The sequence below is a fragment of the Macaca mulatta genome, chromosome 13, assembly GCF_049350105.2.
Source record: "Macaca mulatta isolate MMU2019108-1 chromosome 13, T2T-MMU8v2.0, whole genome shotgun sequence".
Taxonomy (NCBI): Eukaryota; Metazoa; Chordata; class Mammalia; order Primates; family Cercopithecidae; genus Macaca; species Macaca mulatta.
The window spans coordinates 37,825,839-37,852,653 of record NC_133418.1 but is presented as its reverse complement, the minus strand read 5'-3'; the positions used below and the strand labels follow the sequence as shown (position 1 = coordinate 37,852,653).

General features: G+C 41.9%; 1 protein-coding gene across 2 annotated transcripts in view; it reads right to left on the bottom strand.

The window, feature by feature from the left end:
* CHMP3 (charged multivesicular body protein 3) overlaps positions 1-25,562 on the bottom strand; it is a 61,966-nt gene extending 36,404 nt beyond the window's left edge. Inside the window, exons 1-2 of one of the 2 annotated variants that reach the window (XM_015112797.3) lie at positions 25,343-25,478; positions 1,160-1,220 (exon numbers count right to left, since the gene is read on the bottom strand). In XM_015112797.3, the coding sequence (XP_014968283.2) occupies positions 1,160-1,220; positions 25,343-25,387 (106 nt within the window). In that variant the 5' untranslated portion in view covers positions 25,388-25,478. Of the gene's footprint in view, positions 1-1,159; positions 1,221-25,342 lie in introns of both variants that reach the window. The other variant, XM_077959079.1, reaches the window with a different exon arrangement.
* Positions 25,563-26,815: the final 1,253 nt, after the last annotated feature.

Below are 26,815 nucleotides of genomic sequence, written 5' to 3'. Positions count from 1 at the left end.
TTTTTCTAGGACTACCTACCTGATCCTTATTATTAAGGTGTGACTCTTCTGAGGTCTCTACTGAACATCCCAGAGGTTCAACAAAGTCTCTTTTCTGTGTCTGATCAGAACTCAACCATTTCTCAATCCTTCATTAGCTCTAGGAATTATTCACCTTACAGCTTCCTGGTAGTTCTGTTCCTAGTAATTGTTATTTGCCCAGCCTCTCAGAATTTCACTCTAAGCATGCACAGCTTAGTATTCAGTCAAAGACTCCAATGGATCCTATGGAGACATTTGAAGTTCTTTCTCTGAGTATTTCCCTTCTCTCTGATACTCTGCCCCACAAATTCCAGCCACTCTCTGAACCCTTATCTCTATTCTCAACCCAGTGAAACCACTATGCTCTGCTTGGAATGTCTTTCCATGGGCTATAATCCAGAAAGTATCTCCAAGCAGAATGACAAGGTCATATTAAGGCTCTCTGTCTTTGTTTCTATTCTCTCAGTGATCACAACCCTGTACTGCCAGCTGTCCAATGTTTGAAAACAGCTGTTTCACAGATTTTTGTCCAGTTTTTTTTCTCTCTTGCTTTGTCCAAAATTTTATTTACAATGAGAATGCAAGTTGAAAAGCAATTACTCCTTCATGGCTGGGAATGGAATTTCCCTCTCCAATTCTTTTTAAAGAAAGTGATACTGGGATACCTTTATGATATTAACTCTTCTCCAATCATGAGTGTTAAAAACCTTAAAAGTTTTAAATATTACCATCCCTTTGTAAATCACCTTAAATGGTACTAAACAAAAAAAAAAATCAACTTTATTTATAAACATACTGCCCTCAATTTACAGTCATGCTAAGATAAACAGAGCAGTGACAATGGAATTGTATCCCTTACTTATGTATAATTTATTTAATTTGAATTCCATAAAAGACAATTCTTTATAAGTAGCAAGAGGTTTCTTTTGCTCTTCCAAAATATAAAGTTTCTTCTAACTCATGATCTTTTTTAAAAATACTGATTACAGAATTAAAAAGCAAAATAAGTCAGACAGCTATAAGTAACTGATATAGGAATAAACTATGTCTTATGATATATAAATGCAGTTTATTTTTATGAACTGAAGCAAAATATACCAAGAAGGTGAAAAATAGAAGACATAAAATGATAACTTACCCCTTATTTGCCTGTCCACAACTCTCATTTCCTTTCTTATCTTCAATGACCACTCATTGACCTGGGAAAATTTTTAGAAAAGGAATGAGAAGAAAAGCTGAAACTCCTAACTCAATCTAATTTGACAATTTTGTATTAACTCTACATTTATTCCAGATACAAAATTAAAAAAAAAAAAAAAAGCCATTTTCAAAGACAGAGCTTTAGAGTCAAATTTTACTTTTTTTAAAATTTCACCTCTTTTTTATTCACAGTGCACAGGAGTTTCACCTTATTCAAAGATTTGTAGCTGAAGGCAGGCTGTAAGCAGCACTTTATATAAAACCTCAGAAAGAGTATGGTACTCTCTAGGTACACAAAGATTTGAAGAGGTCCAAGTGCACAGTTAGCTTTAAGAGCATCAGAAAATTTTCATCTTTCACAGGTAATCATTTCAAAAACTATTCTGCCTGTGTCATGAGAACTCATCTTTCCCTTTTTCCCTTTAACAATAATGCTTTTCCATTTTACAAAAGAAAAGCATTCCCCTAACCTATGTCTCTTATTACCATGGTAGTTCCCTGACGGGCAAACATTTCTGAAGCACTAAACAGAGGGTGGACTGGAAATGCTGATGGAGGTGTTGAGGAAGTAGTAAATTACTCTAATGATTACCAAATTGTTATGCAAGTGAACTGTTTTCCAATTCTTCACGTTTCAAAAACCCTGTAGGAAAACCTGAGTTGTGTGAGTCAATCATTAAAAGTCAATTTTATGCTAAATTACTATGTGCTTTTTAGTACATGACTCAGAAGTTCAAAAAAATGAGTGACACTGCTATAACTAAACTCCTTCCATTACCCTTTTATTACATCAACAAGGTTTCTCAGCACTTGAGTCTAATAAATCATAAAACAGGAACAGAATTTATGCTGAACCCTTGTAGCATTCATTCATGTAGCAGTCATCCATGGACATACAGACTAAATGGCATTTTTTAAAAGTCCATACCATTAGAAGATGTATTTCCAATAAATTTCATTTTTAATGTTTAATATTGAACAAAATCTGTAAACTATTATGCAACAACAATTGTAATAATTTGTGAAAGTTGTTAGAGTCAAAATGAAGTCACTAGTGTATTAAAAAATCTGACATATACAGCTGGAAAGGCTAAGAGGGTTCTCACACTTGTATACCTAGACAAAAACTATTACAAAAGACTCTGCAAAAACCACAGCCTTGCTTGCTCAGAGGCACTGCAATCTTACACAAAAAATACTTTCGCAAGGACATCTGCCCAGCAACTGTCTGTCCAACCTTGGACTGGCATCACTCTTGTTATTGATCTCTGTAGCCAAGGATAATCATTTCAAAACAATTACATAACCCTCCTTTTCCCTTTAAAAATCTTTGCCTTCCTTTACGTCCTTGAATATATACATAGTTTACCATGGCAAGCACATTTCCACTGCAATGCTGTTGCCAAAGAACCATCATTTTCTTCTAGGGAACCTCTCTCTGCTTGTTATTTAGGTTGACCAACTCCACTCAGAAGAAATACTTAAGCACTTAAAACTGTATGCTCATACAAGTTTTAAAAATCTAATCAGGTTTATGTAGTTTTTTTCAAAGTGAAATTTATATAATTAATCATTTTAAAGTATACAATTCACTGGCATTTACTGCATATACAATGTCATACAACCACCACCTCCCTATACCCTTTAAATAATCTCTTCCTATCTCCCCCTCCCCAGTTCCCTGGCAACCACTAATTTGCTTTCTGTCTCTATGGGATTGCTTATTCTGAATATGAAAGGAATCACACAATGTGTTAACTTTTCGTTTGTGGTTCCTTTATTTAACATGATGTTTTCAAGGTGCCTCCATGTTGTAGCATGTATCAGTACTTCAGTCCTTTTTATGGCTGGGTATTATTTCTTTATATGTGTATAACACAACTCGTTTATTCATTCAACTGTTAATGCATGTGCATGTCTGGGTTGTTTATACCTTTTGGTTACCATTTCTACCACATCTCACCAATACTTGTTATTTTCTAATTTTTTTATGATAGCTGTCTGCTGAGTGTGAAGTGGCATCTCACTGTTTTGATTCACATTTTCTTAATGCCCAGTGAAGTTGGATTTTTTTTTTTTTTTGAGACGGAGTTTCGCTCTTTGTTGGCCAAGTTGGAGTGCAGTGGTACTGTAGCAGGACGAGTGGCAGACAAAAATCCTCAGACACCGAGTTAAAGAAGGAAGGGGTTTATTCGGCCGGGGGCATCGGCAAGACGCCTGTTTCAAGAGCCGAGCTCCCCGAGTGAGCAATTCCTGTTCCTTTTAAGGGCTCACAACTCTAAGGGGGTGCGTGTGAGAGGGTTGTGATTGATTGAGCAAGCAGGGGGTACATGACTGGGGGCTGCATTTACCGGTAATTAGACTGGAACAAAACAGGACAGGGATTTTCACAGTGCATTTCTATACAATGTCTGTAAGATAACATAACCAATTAGGTCAGGGGTCGATCTTTAACTACCAGGCCCAGGGTGTGGCGCTGGGCTGTCTGCCTGTGGATTTCATTTCTCCCTTTTAGTTTTTACTTCTTCTTTCTTTGGAGGTGGAAATTGGGCATAAGACGATATGATGGGTGGTCTCCTCCCTTATTCCCCCTTTTGAGACTCTCATTTTATTAGTGGGAGTTCTCACTTTCATTTTCACTACCCATGTGTTCTTGCAAGACAGACTGATAGTGATTCATATAGCACACTTGTGCTGAAGCATTTTGGTGAACTAAGGTAGTGATGAAGCTTTTTATCATTTGAAGAAGTACAGGTATCAAACAAGGGAGCAGTAGGCAGGTTCCTATTATTATTATAACTCTTATTATAAGAGTTTTAAATCCTCCTAGCGCTGGGAACCATTTTCCAAACATGGCCCCAGGATCAAATCCATGCCACACTTGCATGGGCACATGTGCCAGTTTTGTCATGTTTCTAGGTCTTCAACTACTTGCCCTTGATCATCTATTTGTAAACAGCAATTAGTAAGGTTAAATTTCCCACAGATCCCTCCTTTAGCTGCTAGCAAGTAGTCGAGAGTCAATCTATTTTGACAGATAGCATTTCTCATCAGAGTTTCTTGCCAGGCCAGAATAGTCAAGCCTCTGCTGGTTTTATTAGTGATTATTTCTAAGACAGCTTGTAACCGTATGATTCGTTTGATCATGTAAATGGGGGTCCGGTATCCCCACAAGCTGTCTTGTGCCCAAGTAGTAGGCCCATAATATTGTATGATTCTCTGAGGGGGCCATTCATCATCTTTCCAATTTCCTATAACTATCCTTCCCTTTTCACGGGAAGCACAGACAGGGAAGCCCAGGAGTTCGCCTGTTTTTATGGGCAGTAGGAAGAAAGACGGTTTAATAGTGCCAATAACACAACTACCTGCCCACTAGTCAGGTAATCTGGCATAAACTCTATGCCCACATATCCAATATAATCCAGTGGGGGCTGTCCAGTCCCGGTGGGACTCCGGGTGGGTCCACACGGTTTGCAACTTTTGGAATTTGCTGAATGGATTCCTCTCTGTTTGATCTGAACTCCACCAAGTGACTGTTTTTGTGGTACCAATATACAGTTTCTGTCCCAGACAACTAAGTCGTCCTACAGGGTGAGTGAATTCTTTTCCTTCTCTAGCTATGCAATATTGTCCAATAATTGAGGCTTTTAGGACCCAGAAATTATCAAGGTGATTATTTTGAGCTGGGAATTCATCAGGAACTGGGTCTGTAGGTACTAATTCTCAGAATTCCCATGGCCATTGATCTCCCATTACAGTTCCTCCACATACATAATATGAAGTGACATTGAGAGACTGGGCTACATGCTCAGCTAATCGCAAAAACAAATTTCTTGTTTTTCCTGGAATTTCTGGTACTGGTATATTTAGCTCATCATAGAAAGTTTGAAACACTGGTTCAGGAGAGCGTCTGTAAACTTCTCCTTGAACCAAGATATTTACTCGAGGATCCAGTCTGGCCCCATCAATTCCTAAGGTCACACGCTCCCCTTTTTTCCAGAGAGGATCCAGGGGATTGGTTATTACTAGCTCTAAGGGGTTACACTGTCCCTTAGTACAGGAAGGGCCATTTTTTCCTTTCTGAAGGTGGACTGGATCCTCTTCATTTTTTTATCCAAGTGACCCAAATGACACAAGACCAGTAGCCACATTCATTTCCATACAGTCCTAATTCATGACAAATATACTTATTTTTGGTCATATAGCCTTTTTCCCAACTAAAAGAGCCACATCCCCTTCCTAACTTATTGCTATTAATGACGGCACAGGCATCAAATTTCAAGGTGACTTGTTTGGGCACCCTTTTTTTTTTCTGTTTTGGCTAACACTTTACTGATATCATTTATGAGTCCCTACCAGTCTTCAGTTCTTAATCTTATTTTAAAAACTGTGGTCATGGGAGGCTCAGATGAGGCAAAACACACATCAGGTTGGTCATTTCCTGGGCTACATATCTTGTATAGAATAACATTATACAAACAAGTTCTTTTTAAGGTTCCAGTACACTTCTAATGACCATAAAATAATAGGACCATAGCAACCTTTTGTCCTACCTCAGTGACTTGATGTATACACTGGAAACAGCCCTCAGTCTGAGGAAGGTCAGTTGAAGTCCTTACTGTATAAGTCCAAATTTTAAGGAAAATGAGTCCCGTGATGAGTTTCCTCATGCTTCGGCCATGCATGGACCAGTCAGCTTCCGGGTGTGACTGGAGCAGGGCTTGTCGTCTTCGTCCGAGTCATTTTGCAGGGGATGGCGAAGCTGCTCCCATCCACGTACTGCTCACAGTCTACTGATGTTTAAGGATGGTCTCGGAGGTTGGGCCCACTAGAATAAACTGTGTCCAACACCTCTACACAGTTATGTTCAACTGGGCTCTCTGATACCAGGAGCAAGGTGGTGGGGTTTAGGGTGTTGCAAACTTCAGTGGTTATGTGGGGATTTTCACATAGCCAGCTTTGGTACTTGGTTAATCTAGCATTTGTTAACCAATGATGTCCTTTGGTATTTATTAAAGTTACCATAGCATGGGGAGCCTTTATATTTAGGTTTTGCCTAAGGGTTAGTTTATCTGCTTCTTGTGCTAACAGGACCGTTGCTGCTAGGGCCCTTAGACCTGGGGGCCAGCCTTTGGAAACCCTGTCTAGTTGTTTTGAGAGATAGGCCACTGGCCTTGGCCAGGGTCCCACAGTCTGGGTTAAAACTCCAACTGCCATTTTTTCTCTTTCTGACACATAGAGTGTAAAGAGTTTTGTCAGATCAGGTAGCCTTAGGGCCAGGGCCAACATGAGTTTTTCTTTTAACTCATGAAAACCTCGTTGCTGTTGGTTGTAATAGATGTAGTTTATCTAATCTACATTTTTATTAACAGTCACCCACCAAAATATTGACTTAAATCCTGCAACTATTTGATTTCCAGCTTTAAATTGACCTGGTATTCCTCGGGGGACTCCAGTTGTGTTAAATAGACATGAGAGTCGAAAGACCCACAAGGGGCTTCTCTCACTTTACAATGTCTTATTTTTTCTCCCTGTGGTTGATGAAATGCCAGGATGAAAGGGACAGCCATTTGGACTAAACTACAAGTGCCACTCCAGTTATTCGGCAGAGTCCCCAGTAAAGGTCTACCACAATACCACCACACATCTGCTCAGGGATGAACAAGGGCTGACTGATTGATAAGCTCTTGAAAATTCTTAAGCTCATCGCATCCCTTCAGGTCTCCCAGGAATGCTATGTTTCCTCCCTGTCGTGAGAGACACGAAGTGAACTTAGTGTTGGGAGATGGAAGCTAGACGGCCCTCGGGGGCTGAACCGCAGGGTGAAGAGAGAGCCCGGCACGACTTATTACTCCAAGCTGTAGAATCCTGGAAAACAGCTGCCATGCAGCCTACACCTGGTCGACTGGAGGACCACCTTAGTGGAAGGGGGATAACCTGGGCCTCTGGCCTGTCATGTGCACAAGCATAACATTTGCTTTTGTTTAACATGCAGATGGAACATTTGATCCATTTTAACCAGGCATTTGCATCTTAGTATCCTGTCTTAATTGCTAAAGTTTGTTTTAAGTCTTTAACTTCTATGATCCTCTAGTAAAATGAATGTATGGTTTTAAGGAAATTACAAAAACCAGTTGGGGCGGTCCATCCTTGCTCTTCAGTGGTCCACAAAACGTTTGACCAACTACAGCATGGAGGCTCTACATCGGGGGGCAAGACTCCTGGTTGGCACTGGGGTCTTTATTGAAATCTCTCTGGATTAAATGGTCCTAGTTTACCCATCCTTGCTCTTTAGTGGTCCATAGAACGTTGGACCAACGACAGCATGAAAGCTCTACATCGGGGGGCAAGACTCCTGGTTGGCACTGGGGTCTTTATCGAAATCTCCCCTGATTAAATGGTCCTAGTTTACCCATCCTTGCTCTGCAGTGGTCCATAGAACGCTGGACCAACTACGGCATGAAAGCTCTACATTGGGGGGCAAGACTCCTGGTTGGCACTGGGGTCTTTATCGAAATCTCCCCGGATTAAATGGTCCTAGTTTACTAATGCCCAGTCTGAGGAGAGTCAGGAGGGACAAAAGTGCTTTTCTGAAATAGAAAGCTGTCTTTGACTTGGCAAGTCCTCACAGGGTATAACAGGGCAAGCATTATATGCAATAGTTTGTGGTGAAATTGACTTGGTTATGTTGCTGACTAGATGGTCAGCAATAGAACAAGGAAAGAAGAAAGAGTAATAGAATAGATGAAAAGAGTTTAGTTTTTCTTAGCTTTAGTTTGGTAGAGTTTTCCCCTGGGACTATGGTCCACGACTCTGGAGTGGGTGGCACTTTCTTGACTCAGGTGTGATGAGTCCATCCTTTTTTTTTTCTGTACGAACGGCAGTCTCGGTGGTTAGCAGCACAAGGTAGGGTCCTTCCTAGGCTGGCTCAAGTTTTTCTTCTTTCCACCCTTTGATAAGAATGTGATCTTCAGGCTGGTACTGGTTTACTAGAAATTCTAGGGGTAGTACATGTGCTAAAAGACTTTTAGTTTTTTGTTTTTTTCAGTTACCCAGGAGGAACCATCAATCATCCTGTCCTGAAGGGAGTTCCTCCTAGGTCCAGTCAGACATCCGTATGGCAATTAAGATTTAGATCTCCTATTAGGAAACCTGCTGGGTTAAGGGAATTATCAGTGGTTAATGTTAAATCATCTTTCTCTCTTTGACTTTCCTTTTGCCTCTATCCTTCTCTCTCTCTCTCTCTTGCTCTCTGCCTCTCTCTTAATCTCTCTCTCTCTCTCCTTGACTCCCTCTTTGCCTGTCTCTTTCTCTCTTTTTGCCTCTTTTCCTCTGTCTCTTTCCTTTCTCTCTCTCTGCTGGTCTTTCCTTGCCTCTGCCAGCCGCTTATGCTGCTGTTCTCTGAACCACTGTGTGTTGGGGGTGGGGGGGTCTAAAACCAGCTGTAACCAAGTATCTATGTACCGCAGCTGGTCTGGGTACCCTGGCTTACAGGTTACCTTGTGCCATACCTTTGAAACAGGGGACCTGTCCAGGCTTCATTCTAATGGCCAACCTACCTCTAATGCTGGCCAGTCTATCTTACACAAAGTTTTAAGTTTTCCTGGTTTCATAGTACTCCATAGTCTCCCTTAAATCCTTTTGTTGAAATTTTTCAACATAGCTCCTAGTGGGGTGGGCTTACTTTATGCCTACCCATGTTTCCTTGAGACAAAACACCACACTCACACCACACACACATCACAAAACAACAGGTAAAAAGGGCACACACACACTTTTGTAGTTTACACCAAACCCAAATCGAAACCAAATCAGAGTATCTGGAAATTCAAGCCAGGTCAAAACCAAAACCAAAGTATCACGCAATCCAAGTCAAGTCAAAAACAAAAACCATAGTGCCAGTACAGGCACACCGTGGGTGATCAGGCCATGCTTCCACTCAAATGGAGTGGGCAAGTTTCAAAGACTAGTCTTACCAAGTTTTAGATGTCTAAACTCCAAGTGCCCACTCCTTCCTGGTGTTCAGCCACTGCGTTGATCCTCCATGGGGGCCTGCCACACATTGCTCAGGCGAAGCGTCTCACTGGGGCAAATGCCTACCCGGGAGTACTCTCAGGATCCGCGTCACTCAGGCTGGTCGGAGTCCCCTGCAGGGTTGTTCCACAGGGCAGGCTTAAGCCGCCTAAGGAGCTGCCTTGACCATCCGCCAATCACCTTGCTTCCCAGTCAGGGAACCAAGACATGTAGCAGGAGAAGCGGCAGACAAAAATCCTCAGACACCAAGTTAAAGAAGGAAGGGGTTTATTCGGCCGGGGGCATCGGCAAGACTCCTGTCTCAAGAGCCGAGCTCTCCGAGTGAGCAATTCCTGTCCCTTTTAAGGGCTCACAGCTCTAAGGGGGTGGATGTGAGAGGGTCGTGATTGATTGAACAAGCAGGGGGTATGTGACTGGGGGCTGCATGCACCGGTAATTAGATCAGAACAAAACAGGATAGAGATTTTCACAGTGCATTTCTATACAATGTCTGTAATCTATAGATAACACAACCGATTAGGTCAGGGGTCAATCTTTACCAGGCCCAGGGTGTGGCGCCGGGCTGTCTGCCTGTGGATTTCATTTCTGCCTTTTAGTTTCTACTTCTTCTTTCTTTGGAGGCAGAAATTGGGCATAAGACGATATGAGGGGTGGTCTCCTCCCTTAGCGCAATCTCAGTTCACTGCAACCTCCGCCTCCAGCATTCAAGTGATTCTCCTGCCTCAGCCTCCCAAGTAGCTGGGATTATAGGTGCTCACCACCATGCCCAGCTAATTTTTGAGTTTTCAATAGAGATGGGATTTCACCACACTGGCCAGGCTTGTCTCGAACTCCTGCCCTTAGGTGATCCACCTGCCTCAGCCTCCCAAAGTGCTGGGATTAAAGGCATGAGCCACTGCACCCGGCTGAAATTGGACATCTTTTCATGTGCTTGTTAGTCATTTCTATATCTCCTCTGGAGAACTGTTTATTCGTATCTTCTGTCCATTTTTTAATTGAGTTGTCTGTTTGTTGGGTTGTATGAGTTCTTTATACATTCTGATAGTAGTAGACCTTTCATTGATACATGATTTGCAAATATTTTCTTCCATTCAAGAAAATCTTCTTTCTTGATAATGTCCTTTGAAATACAAAAGTTTTTAACTTTGAAAAAGTCTAGTTTATCTAAAGAATGTGTTTTTTGAACTTGTTCTTAAAGTCTCAGCTTAAATGTTACTTCAGGGAGACATTCCCTGACTCACAGAATAGGTTCAACCCTCCAGGCAGTACAACTGCACAGCACCCTATACCCCCACCTCTTTTGGAGAGCTACTTACAAGTATAGACTATAAGCTCCAGAAAGTCAAAGACCTTCTCTTATTCACCAAGCCCTTGCATAATACCTGGCACAAAGGACAATAAATATCTGTTGAATTTAATTGCATGGAATACAAAATGTGATGGGACAAAAAATTTCAGCCATAAATAACACTTATGTAACAATCTTCAGAAACTTTCTATGTATGTTTTTAAATGTCAAAGAGTAAAAGTTTCATAAAATCTGTCAAAAAGAGAAATTCCTTTTAAACTTATAAAATCAAAAGGGGCTTTGCAAAAAAGAAAAACTTACCTAAGAGAAATCTGAAGAACCAAAATATCCAGTCATGTCTCAGACCAGTGCTTCTCCACCTGAACTACACAAAAGTCAACTGGGAACCTTTAAAAATACTAATTTGGCCGGGCGCGGTGGCTCAAGCCTGTAATCCCAGCACTTTGGGAGGCCGAGACGGGCGGATCACGAGGTCAGGAGATCGAGAGACGATCCCGGCTAACACGGTGAAACCCCGTCTCTACTAAAAAATACAAAAAAATAGCCGGGCGAGGTGGCGGGCGCCTGTAGTCCCAGCTACTCGGGAGGCTGAGGCAGGAGAATGGCGTAAACCCGGGAGGCGGAGCTTGCAGTGAGCTGAGATCCGGCCACTGCACTCCAGCCTGGGTGACAGAGCAAGACTCCGTCTCAAAAAAAAAAAAAAAAAAAAAATACTAATTTAACTGGGCCACGGGTAGAGCCCAAATGACAGGTAGCATTTAAAATCTCTTCAGGTGACTGTAATGTTATGTTCAAGTTAAAAAACACAGTCTAAGACAAAGAGCTCAAGAAAATGTATCAAGCAAGTCTCATAATTGTAAAGACCACTACAATAAACAACAGGAAATTTAAAACAGATGTAAAGAAAATTCGACAAATATTAATTTAGTGCCGATAGGATTTCAGTAGTATGAGAGGCCCTTATAATTGATCAGTAAAACAGAACATAAGGAGTACAGAATAAAAAAATCAATTAGTAAATTATACAATATATTTGAAAACCACGAGGAACCTCTAGAGTTTCACACTACCAAAATATTATCCTTTATTCAAAGTCATTCATAGAGAGTCTATTATATGCCAAACTAGGCAAAGGACACTAACACCATTAAGAGGGTATTTTCCATGAATCATGCTGAGAGACGGCTTAAGACAAATAGAAAACAAAATGATTGAATTCCTGTTCCATCCTTCACTGAAATTCATTCTAGGTGGACTGAAAACATTTGGAATGCAAAACTGTGGTGCTTTAAGAAGATAGTATAGGAGAACACATTTATGATTTCAGGTTAGACAAGGAGTTCTTAAACAAGACACAAAAGCAATAACCACTAAAAGGAAAAGGCTTGTTATTTTTATCTATATTGAAATTACAAATTTTTATTCACCATGACTCCATTAAGAAAGTAAAATGTTGGCCAGGCGCGGTGGCTCACACCTGTAATCCCAGTACTTTGGGAGGCTGAGGCGGGCGGATCACGAGGTCAGGAGATGGAGACCATCCTGGCTAACAGAGTGAAACCCTGTCTCTACTAAAAAATACAAAAAATTAGCCAGGCGTGGTGGCAGGCGCCTGCAGTCCCAGCTACTCGGGAGGCTGAGGCAGGAGAATGGTGTGAACCCAGGAGGCGGAGCTTGCAGTGAGCCAAGATCGCGCCACCGCACTCCAGCCTGGGTGACAGAGTGAGACTCCATCTCAAAAAAAAAAAAAAGAAAAATGTTACAAACTGGGAGATAATATTTGTAACCATATAAATGGTAATAAATAAAAGGCATTTACTTATTTTTTAAGAATGGAATTCTCAATATTGTACAGTCAGTCCTCTATATCCATGGGTTCTGCATGTGTGGATTCAACCAACTACAGTTCAAAAATATTTTAAAACAACAAATGGTTGGCTGTATCTGTGTGGAACATATAGATCCTATCATTATTCCCTAAATACAGTGCAACAACTATTTACATAGCATTTACATTGTATTAGGTATTATAAGTAATCTAGAGATTAAAGTACACAGAAGGATGTACATAGATTATATGCAAATATTACCTTTTTCTTTTTAAATCAAGGACTTAAGCATCTATGGATTTTGGTATGGGCGGAGGGACCCTGGAACCAATCCTCCTCAGATACTGAGAAACAACTACATATGAAAATCTGCAGGATAATTTAAGTTTCTGAATGATATTGTCTTCTTCCAAAGAGGAATTACATTTGCTTCTGGCAAACATACAGCTTAAGTGTCCTGGCAATTGGTTCTTAACTAATCGTAATTAATCCTATCAGGGGATAGAGATTATTTGAAACTGGTCTTCAGTCTTTGTGAAAGCCAGTCTATTTCCAGGTCACTATTATTGCTAAAGGGTATTCTTTCAGAGTCCCAACCAAAAGCCCTGAATATCTACTTACGAACTCCAATTTATTATTTATTTATTTACTTATTTTTAGATGGAGTCTCTCTCTGTCACCCAGGCTGGAGTACAGTAGTGCTCACTGCAACCTCTGCCTCCAAGGTTCAAACAATTCTCCTGCCTCAGCCTCCCGAGTAGCTGGGACTATAGATGCTCGCCACCACACCCGACTACTTTTTGTATTCTTAGTAGGCATGGGGTTTCACCATGTTGGCCAGGCTGGTCTTGAACTACTGACCTCAGGGGATCTGTCCACCTCAGCCTCCCAAAGTGCTGGGATTACAGGTGTGAGTCACCATGCCTGGCCATGAACTCCAATTTTTATACTCCCCAACCACAGGGTTTGTCAAAAACTCTACTCAAATTCTATTTGCCAGCCACTGCATTAGGAATTAGAGGATCTCTTTAGAGGGAAGGTAGTTCCAAGAGATTGGGCTCATGTAACTGAGCTTCCCTCTTCGCTGAGATCTTGATTTTGCAATTTCTCACTGCCCTGGTAGCTTTCAGTGATTTCAAATAGTTACATTTTTTGTTTTGGCAAAGGGTTGGTTCAAAGCAACTTGGTCTATAAACACCTTCATGATTTTTTAAAGAACATGTTTCCTAGTTCTGTTCCATAAAAATGCTTAGAAGCAGGGACACTCAAGTAGCAAGAAGCATCATGTGCACTCAAATTTTGGTTTCTAAATAGCATTCCCGCTAAAAGAAACCACTGCATCTTGGAGAAATGGCCGATTTCAGGTCTCAGGCAAGGAATTCATAAATCACACCAGGATATATGCTAGAAAACAAGGAGGTATTCAAAGATCAGTAAAATTATGCTAAAAGCAGATAGGAACTGGCTTGAAATAGCTCCCACTGACCAAATGTATAAGTTTTTCAGCATCAAACAGAATAATGGTTAGGGCTATAACACACTAAATATACAAAAATCCATGAGTCCAAAATGGTGCTTCTGAGAGGCACAGGTGGAGAGAGAATGCATTTGATACCACTGGATACTATTATACCAATTCTTTATTCTAAATATTAGCAATTAAATAAAGAGCATTCAGCACTTATCCTGCATTTTCAATAGAAACTATATGTCAAGGTAACCAAATAGCCCCAGCTAATAAGAGACAGATCTTTACAGAAGACTGCCAGCTAAAAATGAAAAAGAAATCAGAGAATTAGAAAAATCACCACTCTAAAAACTCTTATAGAATAGCTGATTCCAGAAAGGGACATCTATAAACGTTAATGTGTCTAAGTGAAGGGTTACTGAAGAACTGGACATTCACACGGCGCTAAAATATCACCCCTCAGGTTAGTTACTAGCATAAAAAGGAAGAAAATGATGTAGAGATCTGGTGTGTCACTAACTCAACCAGGTGGCTAAAGTTATTAGCATCATTAATTACGAGACAAACAGACATTACATGCCTCCTGATGTGATACACTATGAAGTACACAGGTTGCCTGTGAGACATTCTTGCTAAAATTGTTTAACTTGGATCTTGTCAAACTTAGACCCAACTTCCATTTCATAGAAAACGCAAAGGGTAGAGAAAAAAGCTAACCACAAAAGGAACAAGATCATGTCCTTTGTAGGGACATGAAAGGAGCTAGAAGCCATTATCCTCAGCAAACTAATGCAGGATCAGAAAACCAAACACCGCATGTTTTCGCTTATAAGTGGGAGCTGAATGATGACAACACATGGGCACATGGAGGGCAACAACACACACTGGGGCCTGTCAGCCAGTGCAGGGGGGGGCAGTTTGGGGGGTGGTGGGGGAGGGAGAGCATCAGGAAGAACAGCTAATGGATACTGGACTTAATACCTAGGTGATGGGATGATGTGCGCAGCAAACCACCATGGCACATGTTTACCTATGTAACAAACCGGCATATCCTGCACATATACCCTTGAACTTAAAAGTTGGGGGGGAAAAAAAAAAACTAACCACAAGACACAGACAAATCCAGAACAAGGAACATTCTACAAAACAAACGCCCTACTTTACAAACAAGTCTTTATTCTTACAATGCTATAAGTAGAAAGCAGGGGATTTTTATTTATTATTATTATTATTAATATTATTTGAGATGGAGTCTTGCTCTGTCGCCAGGCTGGAGTGCAGTGGCGCAATCTTGGCTCACTGCAACCTCCCGCTCCCTGGTTAAAACGATTCTCCTGCCTCAGCCTCCCGAGTAGCTGGGATTATAGGTGTGCGCCACCACGCCCAGCTAATTTTTGTATTTTTAGTAGAGACTGGGTTTCATCATGTTGGCCAGGATGATCTCGATCTCCTGACCTCACGATCCAGCCGCCTCGGCCTCCGAAACTGCTGGGATTATAGGTGTGAGCCACCGAGCCTGACCCAAAACGGGATTTTTAAATAAAATCAAGTAACAGCCAAACACAAACCTCACTGAATCCTAAGTTTTAAAAAGTTATAAAAGACATACTGGGAACACTTGCGAAAATTTAAATAGGGACTAGATATTCAATGATATGAAGGTATTTTCGTTATATAGAATTTCCATATATTCTAGAGATGCAATATGAAATGTTGCAAAATGTGTTATATTTATAATCTACTTCAAAATGACTCAGCTGAAAAATATATATCAAATAACAGCAAAGTGCTATCAACATTTGATTATACAGGTTTTCATTGTACTATTTGCTGTGGTATGAATGTTGGTGCATGTCCCCAAATTCGTATGTTGAATCCTAATCCTCAAGGTGATAGTATCAGGAGGTGGGGCCTTTTGAGAGGTGATTAGGTCCCTTAGGAATGGGATTAATGCCCTTATAAAATAGACCCAAGGGAGCTCTTTTGCCCCTTCAACCATGTGAGGACAGCAAGAAGACACCATCTATGAACCAAAAAGCAGTGCCCTCACCAGACACTATATCTGTCAGTGCCTTAATCACAGACTTCCTGGCCCTATAAACTGTAGAATATAAATTTCTGTTGTTTATAAATTACCCAGCTTGTAGTATTTTGTGATAGCAGCCCAAATGTACTAACAACTGCTATTATTTCTACTTTTCTAAAAATTTAAAAATTTTCATAATAAAATTTTAAAATAAAGTACTTGGCATTTCATAGGTGTTCTATTTTAAGAAGAAATTAAACTTGACAAGGTCTTTATGATAATATATACAATAGTGAAATGACAAGTCACATAATTGGAGAAGATAAAGATGTTCAATCTCACTGATAATCAGGAAAAAGCCTGATATTCATTTCATTCCTCTAAGACTGGCAAAAGTCAAAAATTCAGTTAATAACAAGTGCTAGAGAAGATCTAAAGACAAGCAACTTTCATACATTGCTGGTAAATGTATAAATCAGTTCAACCCTTTAGAAACCAATTTGGCAGTATTTTTGTACAAAGAAGTCATATCCTAAGATCCAATAACTTCCCATGTATATAGCCTAAAGAAACTCTCTCATAAATACACAAGCATACAGGTATTAGAATGTTCACTGCATTGTTGTATTACACAAGGAAACAACCTAGAAGTCCATCAATAGAATAAATGTGTGTGTGTGTTTGTGTGTGTGTGTTTTGACATGGAGTCCCACTTTGTTGCCCAGGCTAGAGTGCAGTGGGGTGATCTTGGCTCACTGCAACCTCTGCCTCCTGGGTTCAAGCGATACTCCTGCCTCAGCCTACTGAGTAGCTGGGATTACAGGCGCCTGCCACCACACCCGGCTAATTTTTGTATTTTTTAGTAGAGACGGGCTTTCACTATGTTGGCCAGGCTGGTCTTGAACTCCTGACCTCAAGTGATCCGCTTGCCCCAGCCTCCCAAAGTGCTGGGATTACAGGCATGAGCCACCACTCCCGGCCTTAGAACTAATATATTGTCATAAATTTATACAATCAAATTCCATGGAGTTAAAATACATGAAATACATCTATATATACTGGTATGAATAAACTTCATTTTCAAAATACATAAACAATGCTGAGCAGAAAGGAATCATACCAAATTTAGGACAGTGACTGTCATTCTGTGTGCTGATGTAAGAAAATGGGATAAAGAGAGTAAGCATGTATATAACTGTATTGTTTCCTGAGGCTGCCGTAACAAAGTACTTAAAACATAAATGAGAATCAATTGAACCCGGGAGGCGGGGAATGCAGTGAGCCGATATGGCACCTCTGCACTCCAGCCTGGCGACAGAGCAAGACTGTCTCAAAAAATAAATAAATAAATAAATAAATAATAAATAATAAATGTACTGTTTCACAGTTCTAATCTGAGTATCACTAAGCCAAAATCAAGGTAGCAGGAAGGCCATGCTTCCTCTAGTGGATCTAGCGAAGAATCCATTTCTTGCCTTCTAACTTTTAATGGCTACCAGTAATCCTTAGTTTGCAGCCTCATCATCCAATCTTCAAGGCCAGCATCTTCAATGCTGTCTCTCTGCTCCATCCTCACATTGCCTTCTCTTCTTCTGTGTATTTCCAATCTCCCTCTAAATCCCTCTTATAAGGATACAGGTAATTGCATTTAGGGGCCACCTGAATAACTCCCCATCTCAAGAACCTTAATTTAGTCATACCTGTAAGGACCCTTTTTCCAAATAAGGAACATATATAGGTTCCAAGGATTAGGACCTGATCTCTTTGGGGGTGGGGGACTTTTTCAGCCTGCCACAATGGATATGTTATCCTCTGTTTTTTTAATTTAAAATATTAAAGATTTTTTTTACATATTTAAGAGCGAAATTAAAAGACTGGAAAAATATAACAAGCAAATCCTTAAAAAAAAAAAACAGAAATACATAAAATCAATTTAAAGTAGGAAAATACTGACTCCAGAAAACATTTTTAAGATAATTTCAGACTAGATAATACATTTAAATGGAACAAATTCAATAGGCAAATAGTGAAAAATAAGTTTCCTTCCCATTTTTGACCCTCAGCTACCTAGCTCCTCTCCTGGAGGCAATGTAGGATTTTGTATATCTTTCAAGACAATCTAAAATATACATAAAACTAGAAATCAGCCAAAAGCAACAAATACAAGTGACCTTAGATCAAAATCTGCCTATTCCTGTCACTGTCAGCTGAGTATATATCAGCTTAATCATGCTATATTTCAAATGTCCAAGTGTTTTCTCTCACCATTGTAGGAGATTGGTCACGGTGGTGGGAAAAATTGCAAAAAGATACAAACCTTCATGGAAGGTCGGGAGATTTTACAAAAGCTTCAGAAAAGGATTTGGCTGAAGGCAGCCAGATTCTCAAGGGGATGTAAAGAAACTGATAGATAAGTTAGTTTACTTAGGCCTGGGAAGCTGGCCTTTAATCATCCGCTGGCAGAACTGCTCTCTCCACGAAGGCGGGGGTGTTAATTACCCACAAGCGTGTTGGCTCAAAGCCTTTGTCATTAAATCTGTAGTGAAACGCCTGCAGGGCCGGCTTGTCAGGGCCCAGATTACTACAACACCCTCCTCAGGGTCTGTGAGCAGCCTGGTCCCCTAGGCTCTTTCACTGGATACCTGTGTCTGAGTGCATTCTTTCATCCGTCGTTGAGCCAGGATACGCCGGTGGGACACGGCACACCATCCCTACTTCTGTCCATGAAACAAGCACCTGATGAGCACTTTACTCTTCCTGAGGAAGTTCAACATTATGCCAGCCCAGTGGATGACAGAGAATAAATAGAAATACAATCCTTGCTCTTAAGTTTACAATTTTGCTGAGGACACAAAGCAGAAGAGAAAAATATTCTTTCAGGATTTCCCTGTGTCTGTCTTCTCTCATTTCTTAAATGCTGTCCAAAACTAAGCTCTGGCTCCTTCTCCACTATCACCATTCCCATACAATTTGCTCCTTTCCTGAATTCTCTCCATTTCAGCTCATGGCACTGCCATTCAGGGGGTTGAACAGGTTTGACTGGGGTAGGGTTAAACAGAAACTTAAGAATCATCTTTGCACTCATCCCACATGCAGTAGTTCAGCAAATTCTGACTATCTATGCTAAATATTTCTAAAACTCATCCTATCCTCTCCATTCCCATTGCCATTCTAAGGCTCACATCATCTATCACCTGGGCCACTAACCGGCCTCCCTACCTAAATCTCTTACTTCTAGTTCTTGCCCTAACCCACTGTTCTGAATGCTTCCCATCTTTAGTAGGCATGACACACAGACCTTTATTACTCTGCCCTCTAACTACCTCTCCAATGTTACATCTTACCACTACCATCACTCCTCTTGCATTCCACTCAGAACAGCATTTCATCCTCCAACCATTCTGAATGTTTTCCCTAGTTCCTCTAACATATGTTCCACACTTCTAAACCCTGCATATTCAGTTCACTTTACTAGGGATGCCTCCCCTTTCCTGATTCTATACCTACCTGTCCACCTGGTGAATGCCACTTGTGACAAGACCCAGAGACCCGCCCTGACCAGCTTCCCTTCCGCATTCTGAATAATCACTCCCTCCACTATGGCATCAAAGACTTTGTACATGCTTAAATCATTGCTCCTATCTCCCTATAGTGTTTACTTACATGTCAGTCTCCTCCACATTCTTTTAAGTCATCATATAGTGTCTTATTTTTGTAAACCTTATTCCAATCCAATGCACACCAAAATCTCTCGATATTTGTTGTACGAACTAAGTGAATGAAGCTTTATCTTTTTCTCCAGCTCCCCTTCTCATTTTCTTCACTTTTCTGATAGAATCCACAACCACGAGTCATGACCCAGTCTAAGAACATAAGTTAGTCACATGATTTAAGAATTCGGATGCCACGGAAGGGGGCACTCTACCCCAAGACTAAATTAGTGAAGTCCCTAAGTAAGACAGAACAATTTTCCCAGCAGAACCTCAAGTCTAAGAGAAGAATCTCTTTCCAGCAGAATTCCATGTCCTCCTGATTCCCACCCCAAGATTGTCACAGGTTTCTAAATGGATTTTAAGGCATCCTCATCCTCAGCAGGCCCAGTCTGGTCTTTACTTGCATCCTTTAAAACAGAATAGGTTTCACCACTAAGATGTCTCCATCAAAGTTTGTGCAGGGGCAAAGACTTTAGTCTGTAGAGGCTCCTAATATAGTTAATGTTTCCCTAGAGAGTTCCTTGAAATATTGCTCATCTTGGGACTACCTGACCTTAAACCCTACTAAACTTTATTCTGACACTCACTCGTCATTTAACAAATATTTACTTAGCACCCACTGTATGCTGCATGTTATATCAGAGCTCTGGAGAAACCACCTATAATGTATCTTACTTGCCCGAATTGACCTGTCACCATGGCCTAAATGGTACCATGTGTGACAATCATGATGGTGTGACATGACTACACCTAGCCTCTGCTTATACTGTGCCAGGACCCAGACCCACATGTCTGCATCTTTCAGCCCCCAACGGAAGGAGCTGTCTTGTAAGCTTATCCCAACTCAAAAATGCCCAGCTGAGACTACAGCATTTAGTCAATTCCCTCTCTCTCTAACACCTCTTCCATTTCTGCCAACTTTTTCTTATCTTTAAAAAATTTCCTTCACTTGGCCTCTGAAGTATTTTCTTTCTCCCTTAAAAGAAAAAGAAAAAAAAAAAAGGCCAAACTAACATTACTTGGCTTCTTATTCATATACAGCTCTCAATACTTTATCAGTGCATCAGCAGTTCTACAGAGAAAAAAGTATTTCCCATCTGTGATGGTTAATTTTAGGTATCTCCTCAGCTGGGTTGAGGGATACCCAGATAGCTGGTAAAGCACTATTTCTGAATATGTCTATGAGGGTGTTTCTGGAAGAGACTGGCATTTCCATCAGTGAACTAAAGATCAGCCCCCACCCAATGTGAGTGGGCATCATCCAATCAGTTGAGGGTCTGGATATAAAAAAAGGCAGAAGGCAGATTCTTGCTCTCTTCTGAATCTGGGATAGCCTTCTCCTGCTCTTGGACATCAGTACTGTAGGTTCTCTACTCTCTGGACTTTGGGACCTCCATCAGTGCTACCCCAACTCACTACATTCTCCAGCCTTCAACCCCGGACTGAGCTACACCACTGGCTTCTCTGGGTCTCCAGCTTACAGAGAGCATATCACAGTACTTCTCAGCCTTCAAAATCCCCAGTCAATTTCCATATTAAATTCCCTCTCAACTACCTATCTATCCATCCATCCTGTTGGTTCTACTTCTCTGGAAAACCCTGATTAATACACCATCGCTGCTTTACTGGCACTTTTTTGAATTACAGACTCATGCTAAGTAACCAAGGCTGGTGACAAAACGCTTTCTTTGGTCACAAGTCACAGATGTGAAAGAAAGCCTAGCAGCACTTGGTAGAAGCTGACCCTAAAGTGGATGGACATTCTTCTAACAAACTAAAACATATCATCAAAACTGAAGGGGTACCTTGAAGAACTGAGGAGGAACTTGAAGAAAATCTTGGGCTGGATATCTCCAGCACCAGATAAAGTGGATCACCTAACACTAAAAATCCTACTAAATAATCAAGAACCCATTCAGGAAGGGGATGGAACACACGACAGTGAAAGGTCAACTGTTTCTGACCATCTCAGCCTAGAAATAATCACTCCAACCACTGAACTCCTATACCTGTGTATGTCGTACTGTATTAATCGGTTTTTACATTGCTATAAAGAAATACCGGCCGGGCGCGGTGGCTCAAGCCTGTAATCCCAGCACTTTGGGAGGCCGAGGCGGGTGGATCACGAGGTCAGGAGATCGAGACTATCCTGGCTAACACGGTGAAACCCCGTCTCTACTAAAAATACAAAAAATTAGCCGGGCGAGGTGGCAGGCGCCTGTAGTCTCAGCTACTTGGGAGGCTGAGGCGGGAGAATGGCGTGAACCCGGGAGGCGGAGCTTGCAGTGAGCCGAGATCGCGCCACTGCACTCCAGCCTGGGAGACACAGCGAGACTCCGTCTCAAAAAAAAAAAAAAAAGAAATACCTAAGACTGGGTAATTCATAAAAAGAAAAGAGGGCCAGGCGCGGTGGCTTACACTTGTAATCCCAGCACTTGGGAGGCCAAGGCAGGTGGATCACGAGGTCAGGAGATCGAGACTATCCTGGCTAACCCGGTGAAATACTGTCTCTACTAAAAACACAAAAAATTAGCCAGGTGTGGTGGCACACACCTGTAGTCCCAGTTACTCGGGAGGCTGAGGCAGGAGAATCGGTTGAACTCGGGAGGCAGAGGTTGCAGTGAGCCAAGATCGCGCCACTGCACTGCCTAGGTGACAGAGCAAAACTCCATCTCGAAAACAAAAAAAAAATTACTGCGGCACTATTCACAATAGCAAAGACTTGTAACCAACCCAAATATCCATCAGTGATAGACTGGATTAAGAAAATGTGGCACCATGGAATACTATGCAGTCATAAAAAAGGATGAATTCATGTCCTTTGCAGGGGCACGGATGAAGCTGGAAACCATCATTCTCAGCAAACTATCACAAGATCAGAAAACCAAACACCCATGTTCTCACTCGTAAGTCGGAGTTGAACAATGAGAACACATGGACACAGGGAGGAGATCATGACACACCGGGGCCTGTTGGGGGTGGGAGGCTAGGGGAGCGATAACATTAGCAGAAATACCTAATGTAGGTGATGGGTTGATGGGTGCAGCAAACTACCATGGCACGTGTATATATGTAACAAAACTGCATGTTCTGCACATGTAACCCAGAACTTAAAGTAAAATAAAAAAAATAAAACAGAAAAGAGGTTTAACTGGCTCACGGTTCTGCAGGCTGTACAGGAAGCACAGCAGCTTCTGCTTTTGGGGAGGCCTCAGAAAGCTTCAATCATAGGGGAAGGCAAAGAAATAGGCATCTTACATGGCAGGAGTAAGAGAGAATGAGGGGGAAGGTGCTACACACTTTTAAACAACCAGATCTCATGAGAACTCACTATCTCAAGGACAGTACCAAGGGTGATAGTGCTAAACCACTCATGAGAAATCCGCTCCCATGATCCAATCACCTCATACACAGGTCCCACCTCCAATACGGGATGACAATTTGACATGAGATTTGGCGGGGACACAGATCCAAACCGTATCAGGTGCCCTATCCAAACTTGTTCTTAAAATGTTTATTTGCTAGAAATTAAGTTCTTTGGCTTCTTATTTCACCTTTATAATCCCTCTTTGGGACGCAGCATAAATGGCATGGTAGTTCTAAGTACAGGCCTTAGAATACATAACCTCTGGTGCTGTAATTCACAAATTATATGACCTTGGGCACATTACCTAAATACTGTATGCCTCGGTTGCCACCTGTAAAGTGGAGATAATAATAGTTCCTAATTCACAACACTGCAGAATGCTTAACACAATGCCTGGTTCAATATGTTAGGTAAAGGTGGTGGTAGTTAGGGCTAATCTTAATTCACTCTACAATCTTGCTACTCAAGTGCAGACCAGCAGCATCAACATCACCTGGGAGCTTATTAGAACTTTCAGGCTTTATCCAAGACCTACTGAATCAGATTTTTGAATTCTGACAAGATCCCTAATGATTAGTGTGCATATTAATGCTTGAGAAGCACTGCTCTACAATACCCAGACTTGTCCATAATGGGGGAAAAAAAAAACCTAAAATGTTTATTCAATAAATGATCTTACCTGTTTGGCTCTGGCAAGCATAGTTTTATAAACCAATCTCATGCATCAACCCTGCCATTTTCCAGTGTCAATCAGCTTTCTCAGGTAGATTACCCTACTGAAGAGTGTACTAATATCGTGTTCTTAGCAATTGTATTTATCATTTAAAAGCAATCTAAGTGTATAATATACTATAGTAGTATAGTAATACATATACTGGAGACTAGTTTAAACAGTAAAGCAACCATTTCCCTATGATTTTTTGTTTCTCCATAATCTTAACTCAATTTACGAATGGCAATGCCAAGGTCAAATACTGAAGGCAATAAATAATCTCTCCCTACCACACTCCTACAATAACAAGAATCTTAGAATATACAGATGTCACAAAATGTGCATCTATATAATGTTCTATAGTTTCCAAAGTGATGTTACACCGTTATTTCATTTAAGCGCCACGATTTCTATTTTACCAAGAGGCAAAACTGAGTAAGTTTCCTGACGAAAATGAGTGCCTACTATTCTAGGGCCTTTGATTAACAACAACAACAAAAAATTTACATTAACGCACATTATGTGCCAGGAATTGCAAGATGCATAAGATTGGTTTTTAAAATGTGCCTGCTAGAGCTGAACAGGTAAGATCATTTATTAAAGGATTTCAGGATTTTTTTTTCCATTATGGACAAACCTAGGTGTGGTAGAGCAGTGCTTCTTAAAGCACTGATGTGCACACCCATCTTAGGGAGCCTGTCAGAATTCAAAATCTGACTCAGTGGGTCTGGAGTCAGTGGGTCTGGAGATTTAACAAGCTCCCAGGTGATGTTGATGCTGCTGGTTGGCACCTGAGTAGCAAGGCTGTGCCGTATTTAAAGAATTAGCCCTAACTACGAATATGAAAACTTTACATCCCTGAATCTTCAATTACTCTGAGATGACACTACTATTATTTTGGCTTGACAGACGAGAAGACTAAGGCACTGAGAAGTGAACTTTCCAGAGATCACAGAGGTGAGATGTGGAAAGGCAGGATTCAAACTTAGGTTGACTGACTGCAGGGAACTTTCAACTGCTTGCCTCCCAATATTATCTCAATTAATAGGTAATGAGAATTCGAAGCTGGGTCCGGAGCTATCTTCTGCAACATCCTTCTGGGTCGAGTCCCTGCCCTGCTATAATATGTAACAAGGGTCAACACAAGGTTGTAGGGCTGGGGAAAGAGGAAACAGTCTCCTTTTCAACACAACGGGGAGGACCGAGAACAGGCGGCAGGTGCCACGCTCCTCCGGCAGACGCGACCCGGCCAGCTCCAAACAACGCTCCGGGCAAGGGAAGGTTCTCCGGCGGGTCCGCAGACGGGCGTGAGGGGTGGGGCCTACGCAGGGAAAAGGTTCCGGGCGGGTCGTACCAACGCGCGCAGGGGGAAGGGGTTTCCAAGGCCAGGACGGTGTCGCTGCCTACGCGCTCGGTGGCGAGGTGAAGAAACTCTTCATCCACCCCTCGGCTACCTGGTAGAGAGTGGCACCAGGAGCTCTCGCTCCCCAAAGCCAACTCCTAAAGACTCTTCCTCCGGGCCCCCCAGTCGAGTGGGAGGCCCCGGAAATGGGGGCCGGTCGGTATCGGGCAGGCGGTGGGGAGAAGAGTGTCCTGTCAATTACCAACTCCAGTTCGCCCCACACAGATCCACCCGCTTATCTGCCGCCGCCGTAGCCCTTACCAGTTCTTTGGGCGGCTTCTCCTGAGTTTTTCCAAACAGCCCCATGACGAACTGAACCCGTCTTGCCCCTTCCGGCTTTCCGTTCCCCGCGCCCAGGCAGGTCACGGGCAGCCGCCGGGGCGGGGCCCACGGAGAGGGAGGTAGTGCCGACGCCCAGAGTAGGGAGCGGCCGCAGTAGAGGATGGTGCGCATGCGCGGTACGCATGCGCAGAATTGAGTGAGTGGGATACTAGTCAACAAGGCTGACGTCATTGCGCATGTTCTGGGCGTGTCTGTGTAGGGGAGACCACGGATTCGGTGTTTTTCGTGGGGTGTAGAAATGATTGCTCTGAAAGATACGAATGTGTTGACTATAACTGCTTCTGATACTTCACCTAAACCTAGATGTTGCACCAGAAGTCTGGATCTCCACGCAGACGTGTACACTTACCATCACTTTCCCGACAGCTTCGTCTTTGTGTCCAGTAGGCGACTCACAGGTGACAAACCAAAAATGGCCTCTTTTTCCTCCCGCCAACCCACTCCTCCCGTCTGCTTGCACCACCATCACCTGGTCGCTAAACCCTAGGCGTCCTCCTCTCTCCCCTCCTACCAACTCCCAACCATTCTAACTTCAGCCCTCTCCTTTCCATCCCAACTGCGGTAGTTTTTGTTCAGGCCATCGCCCTTTACAGCGTGGGCGATTCCTGCCTAGCATTTGTCCATGTGTGTGCCGTCCTACACGCCACACCGACCGTGAGCCTAATCACACTCTCAAAGGAGTCTGACTAAAGAGAACTAGACACATTTTAGCACGGACAGTCCCTGATTAGGCCTATACGGTGAGCTGATGGTTACTGTCATTACCTCATCGAAGATGGTGAAGGGACCATTTGTTACCTCAGCCCCATACTCCTGTCTCTGGTGGAATCATAAAATGGGTTCGGCAGCTTTGAAAACATTTTGGCAATTTCTTAAAATGCTAAACAAAGCCAGCCTTCCATTCCTAGCTATTTACCCAAGAGGGAAAAAAGCATACGTTCTTACAAAGACTTGTACACAAATGCTCATAGCAGCTCTATTTGTAATAGCCGTAAACTGGAAACAATCCAAATGTCTATCAACAAGAGAATGGATAAACCAGTTGTGATTGATCCATACGGAGGAATAGTACTGAGCAATAAAAAAGAGTAAACTGTTTATAAATGCAACAGCATGGATGAATCTCAAAATAATTCTGCCAACCGAAAGAAGCCAGAATCGTGTGATTCCATTTATATAACATTCTGGAAAATGCAAACTAATACGTAGTGACAGAAAGTACATTGGCGGTTGCTAGCGGATAGGAGTGGGGTCGGAAAGGAGCAGAAAAGAGGGGTTACAAAGAGACACGAAGTTTAGGGGGATGATGGATAATATCTTGATTGTGATGATGGTTTCGCAGATGTATACAATATCAAAACTTAACAGGTTGGACACTAAGTATGTGCAATT